At 37.5% G+C, this 5851-nt stretch overlaps 1 protein-coding gene across 1 annotated transcript; it reads left to right on the top strand.

Annotated features, from left to right (window-relative positions):
- The first annotated feature begins 2569 nt into the window (after positions 1-2569).
- LOC127744429 (mitochondrial adenine nucleotide transporter ADNT1-like) lies at positions 2570-3440 on the top strand. The gene is made up of 4 exons (XM_052256592.1): positions 2570-2586; positions 2683-2794; positions 2939-3026; positions 3274-3440. The coding sequence occupies exons 1-4, from the start codon at positions 2570-2572 to the stop codon at positions 3438-3440; spliced, it is 384 nt and encodes a 127-aa protein (XP_052112552.1).
- Positions 3441-5851: the final 2411 nt, after the last annotated feature.

Genomic DNA, 5851 nt, shown 5'->3' with positions numbered 1-5851 from the left:
TCTAGCTTATACCACGAAGATTCTGTTGGGGAATCTAAGAGATATGCGCCCGGCCTAGAGTAGAACGGAAGTGGTTGTCAGTCACGCGCATTCATAGGTGAGAATGATGATGAGTGTCACGAATCATCACATTCATCAAAGTGTTGTGCAACGTATATCTTTGAATAAGAATAAAAGAGAATTGAATAGATAGTAATAATAATTGTATTGAAACTTGAGGTACAGCAGAGCTCCACACCCTTAATCTATGGTGTGTAGAAACTCCACCATTGAAAATACATAAGTGAAAGGTTCAGGCATGGCCGAATGGCCAGCCCCCTGAATGATCAAGAGACCGAATGATCTAAGACTACAAAGTCAAAAGATTAAACTATCAAAAGATGTCTAATACAATAGTAACTTATCCTATTTATACTAGACTAGCTACTAAGGTTTACATGAGTAAGTAATTGATGCATAAATCCACTTCCGGGGCCCACTTGGTGTATGCTGGGGCTGAGCTTGATCTATCCACGAGCTGAGGCTTTTCTTGGAGTTGAACTCCAAGTTATAACGTGTTTTGGGCGTTCAACTCCGGATCATGATGTGTTTCTGGCGTTTAACTCCAGACAGCAGCATGTACTTGGCGTTCAATGCCATGTTACGTCGTCAATTTCCGAATAAAGTATGATCTATTATATATTGCTGGAAAGCTCTGAATGTCTACTTTCCAACGTCGTTGAGAGCGCGCCATTTGGAGTTCTGTAGCTCCAGAAAATCCATTTAGAGTGCAGGGAGGTCAGATTCCAACACCATCAGCAGTCCTTTTGTCAGCCTTTTTCAGAGTTTTGCTAAAGTCCCTCAATTTCAGCCAGAAATTACCTGAAATCACAGAAAAACACACAAACTCATAGTGAAGTCCAGAAATGTGAATTTTGCCTAAAAACTAATAACATTCTACTAAAAACTAATTAAAACATACTAAGATCTACGTGAAATTACTCCCAAAAAGCGTATAAAATATCCGCTCATCACAACACCAAACTTAAACTGTTGCTTGTCCTCAAGGTGAACCCACATCCTCACTTAACGTTAACGCCACTAACGTCCTAATTAACGCCCATGCCTAACTCACACTTTTCTGCAAACAAAGCTGAGCCCACTGAAGATTGTAACTGCTTTAACTCAAGATCAAAGGCACATATCCAAGACTTGAAGAACTCACTAGAAGATCAAGAAGAGTAGTATATATAGGAGTAGTTTTGAACTATAGAGAGGCTAAGCACTTTTGGAGAACTACACTCTGTATATTTACTTTTCTACACTTTTCTAGTCTCAGAGGAATGTATTATGTTCTACCATTTTTCATTTCCATTTCTAGAGCCATGAGCAACTAAACCTCTTTCATTGGGTTAGGGAGCTCTATTGTAATTTGATGGATCAATTATAGTTTTCATTCTTCTTCCTCTTTCTTTTCTCTTGATTTACTAGAAAGCTTTCGATCTTAATCTAATTGGTTAGTTGTCTTGGAAAAGAAACTCTCCATAATTGGATCTCCTCTGAGCCTTGCAAAAGGGATGAGGAGATCATGCTAGAAATGCTTTCTCATGTTGGACCAAATTGGGGTTTGGGCGGATATAGTGACATGTAATTCTCCCAACACTTTGATTTGGAAATACATGTGGTATAATCAGTCACCATACTTCATCTCTTCCCATGAGCAATTAAATCAAGGAATTGGGAAATTGTTCATGCTTAGAGAGATTGGATTGCCAAGGAATTGGGATCCAATCACTTAAGATTGCCAATGAGATCAATGAATGCATTGATTGAGGAAGAGATGAGAATGAACTTGATCTGGAAAATGCAACATCTCCTAAGCCCAATGAATTCCCCATCTCTGATCTTACCCATTCTCTTTACCTTCTGCCATTTATTTCTATGTTCATCTCCCCAAATCCCCATTTAAGATTCTGCACTTTATTTTCTGCAATTTACTTTCCCACCATTTAATTTCCTGCAAATCTCAACTACATTTTTGTTTAGCTCAACTAGCACACTCTTCCAACTAAAGTTGCTTGACCAATCAATCCCTATGGGATTCGACCTCAATCTATTGTGAGTTTTTACTTGACGATAATTCGGTATACTTTTTGAAAGGAAATTTGTTGAGAGACAAGTTTTCGTGCATCAAGCACTCTCCTCTCTTGTTCAACAGGGTTATCTGCAACTCTTTTGGCATGATTGTTCACCTTTCTTTCATGATGGTTTTCCATATCATCCTCCATGTCTATATCCAAGCCTTCCTCCTCTTATTCTGCACCAATAAAATTCTTCCCTATTGATTCCCTCCTTAATCTAAGGAAGGTCTTCTCCGGTTCACTATCAAAAGAGGTTGAGGTTTCCCTTCTTCTACCTGTCATACAATGAACAAGTATAAGAAATAGCAAGTGCAGAATCCACTAAAACAGAGTATAGTTATCTTGGTTAGCGCAATTTCTCAAATGGTTAGTGGGTTAGCTTGCTGGAAAGTAAGGAAATAAAGAAAAATAAAGAGAAACAACTAAAATTGCAGAAGATAAACTTAACGATGAAAATTAATAAGAAGTAGCACTTTTTTCAATCAAAGAAAGGAAAGGGGCTGGGGGTGGGTTCAGTTATAAAACCCTATTTGTCTAACTATTTTTCTTATGATTTTGGCAGAGGATCTCAGCTAACTCCTGTTTTACATCTTGGAGCTGGAGCATGTGCTGGAATAATTGCCATGTCCGCAACTTATCCAATGGATATGGTTCGAGGCAAGATAACTGTACAGGTACATCTTTACCTTCATTTTTTCTATTTACCAATTGCTTGGTTTGCAAATCACATAGAGAGAAGATATAACATTGGTTTTCTTCGTGTTCTTTGTGCTCTACTGCTCTTAATATTTATAGTATGCTTTTTGTTGTATTTGTAGACAGAGAAGTCCCCTTACCAATACAGAGGGATGTTCCATGCTTTGACAACTGTGCTTAGGGAAGAAGGCCCACGTGCTTTATATAAGGGTTGGCTTTCTTCAGTCATTGGAGTTGTGAATAATCTTTTCATTTTTACTTCTTTACAAAGTTGATGATTACAGTCATGATCATAATGGCAAATATGACAAATCTTAATATTGTGCTTGGGCAATTCATGCAACTGATATAATTAACTCCCTAAAGTTCTCCACCCCCTCCTCTCCTGCTGTAGTGGATGTAGTGCTGTTATTAGAATTAATGATTTCTTATTTTTAATTTTTTTCCTATTTTCCAGGTTCCATTGTAGGTCTAAACTTTGTTGTTTATGAGTCTTTGAAAGATTGGTTAGTTAAATCCAAGCCGTCTGGTCTAGTGCAAGATTCCGAGTTGTGTGTGACAACTCGCCTGGCATGTGGTGCTGCACCTGGAACTGTTGGGCAAACTGTTGCTTATCCCCTTTGAAGCACCTTTAGATTGAAGGTGTGAGTATCATTTTAGAGAAGCCAATCCATGCATGTTGTTAGAATTTTATTTATTATTTTTCAGGTGTTATATATCATAGCCCATATTGTTAACGAGGTTTCTCAGCCTGGGAAATCGTGGAATAATTATTGATTAATAGACCATATAATATTACTCTACTTAACAACATTATCTCTTTTAATGTGATCATAAATGTTCCGAGGAAATAGAGTGTTCATGAAGATGTCTTGATTAATTTCCAACACCTAGACTACATGTGTCAGCTTTATGTTTCACTTGGGTTTTGGGTTTTTTCAGCACTTAGATTTGTTTTACAAACCAACTGCTGCTTTCATCTACAATATCAAATTTCTTCTTTAGGTGGCTAGCTTTCCATTTGATGATCATAATTGCCTACCACTTCAACTGGTTATCTCTTTCTGCCATAGTGCATACTCGTGGTTGAAGTTAGATATTGAGAATGTTGTGGTTGTCCACTGTAAGGCTGGAATGAACAAGGTTGATGATTTCTAGTCTTTTATTATTCTTGAAGGTGAGTAGTATCTAAACATTTTCTTCTATTATGCTGCTCAGTTTTATTTATATTTGGTAAGTTAAATGTGCTACAGTTCTTTCCAATTGCTGAGGAGTCAATGGATTACTATAATCAGAAATGATGTGTTGATGGAAAAGGACTTGTTCTGACCAGTCAGATTGTAAGTTCGGCTTTGCTATGTCCTAATTCAGACAAAAATTGGGGATTCTGGAGTATTACACTCTTGCTTCTTCTTGTCTTATGTCTTACTTTATCTTTTTTAAATTAAACATGTTTTTTGTTCCCTTGTTGATTTTGCTATTTCAGGGAAGCTGTAAAACATTTTGGTCCTGGTCCTAGTGTTCCTCACAGCCATACCAAGCCTTATGTACGATCTAAGGGAAGGAAGTTTGAGAGGGCTAGAGCAAGAAAGAACAACAAAGGACTTAGTGTTTAAGTTGTATTTTTTGTGTATTTTTCTACCGTTTTTAATTTTGGAATTTGAACTCGAGATTTATTTTGCATTTGAATATTAGTTTATTAATGTATAAAATAATTATAGCAAAAATTATTTCACTAATTACTGTTTGATTTGTCTTGCCATAAAAATTGCATACTATATTTGTAGGTTTGGTAATAAAAAAGGATTGAAAATTTATATTGTGTAGCAATGAAGATCAAGTAAGGAAAAGATTCTTTTTAATTTAACAAGGCTTTCACCACGCTTTTAAAGCGTGGCTGTATATCTTTCTATGGCCATGCTTTTAAAGCGCGTCCCCAGATCTGCCCTATCGCCACGCTTTAAAAGCGTGGCCATATTTCCCACCTATAGCCACGCTTTTACAAGTGGCAGTTTGTAAAAAAGCATGGGCAATAGAGCAACCGCCACCCTTTGATAGGTCACCCTTTCAAAAGCGTGGCGGTAGCTCAATAAGCGTGGCGAAAAGCTATCGCCACGCTTTTTTCAGCTTTTTGCCACGCTTTAAAAGCGTGGCAATAGACATGTTTTCTTGTAGTGTATACTGAATTTCTAAATGTTTGTATTTAACGGGATACGTCATATATAATTCCCTTATTTTTGGATAATTAGGATTCTTATGGCATATAAACTGGAATTTGATCATCACCTTCTAATTGGAATTAATTGACCAAGGAATTAGCAGTTAATGATATTTAGAGGAGACTAGGAAAGTCTAAGAAATTAGGGTCTAGTCATATATAGTTTGTCATGAATTAAATCTTGCATGATTAAAATAGTTAGTAAGAAAAATCAATCTGGAAAAAATAGATAACTCTGAAACCTTAACTGTTTTCTCCATATTTTATTTCCAACTCATTGCTGCTTGCTTTCTGAAATTCTTAATTTATTGTTTAATGCTCTTTGGATACCACACACTCTTTTCTGTTTGTCTAACTAAACCAATCAATCAATCATTGTTGCTTGATCCATCAATCCTCGTGGGATCGACCCTTACTCACGTAAGGTATTACTTGGTACGACCCGGTGAACTTGCCGGTTAGTTTGTGAGTTGTAAAATACCGCATCATGGACGTTAAACCTGGAGGTGAATAACGCTATTATTTTAGCATTGCAAAACCTGGGCGTGCCGCTTGATATCGAAGGCGTGGCACGCCAGGTTCTAGGCGTGGCACGCTAGTTCTAATGGTTAGAGAGGAGATTTTAGTGCATCATTGAAGGCGTGGCACGCCAGTTTTGGGTGTGGCACGCCAGTTTTACAACACAGGGGGCGTGGCACGCCGGGCTACTTGACAAACTGACCTATCCACCTTCAAATAGGCATAACTTGAGCTACAGAGGTCCAAATGAGTTTATTTCAAAGGCGTTGGAAAGCTAACATCCGGGGATTTCCAACAG

Source organism: Arachis duranensis, unplaced genomic scaffold (genome assembly GCF_000817695.3).
Source record: "Arachis duranensis cultivar V14167 unplaced genomic scaffold, aradu.V14167.gnm2.J7QH unplaced_Scaffold_354584, whole genome shotgun sequence".
Taxonomy (NCBI): Eukaryota; Viridiplantae; Streptophyta; class Magnoliopsida; order Fabales; family Fabaceae; genus Arachis; species Arachis duranensis.
The sequence above is the reverse complement of the archived record's forward strand: the minus strand, read 5'-3'. Positions and strand labels throughout refer to the sequence as shown.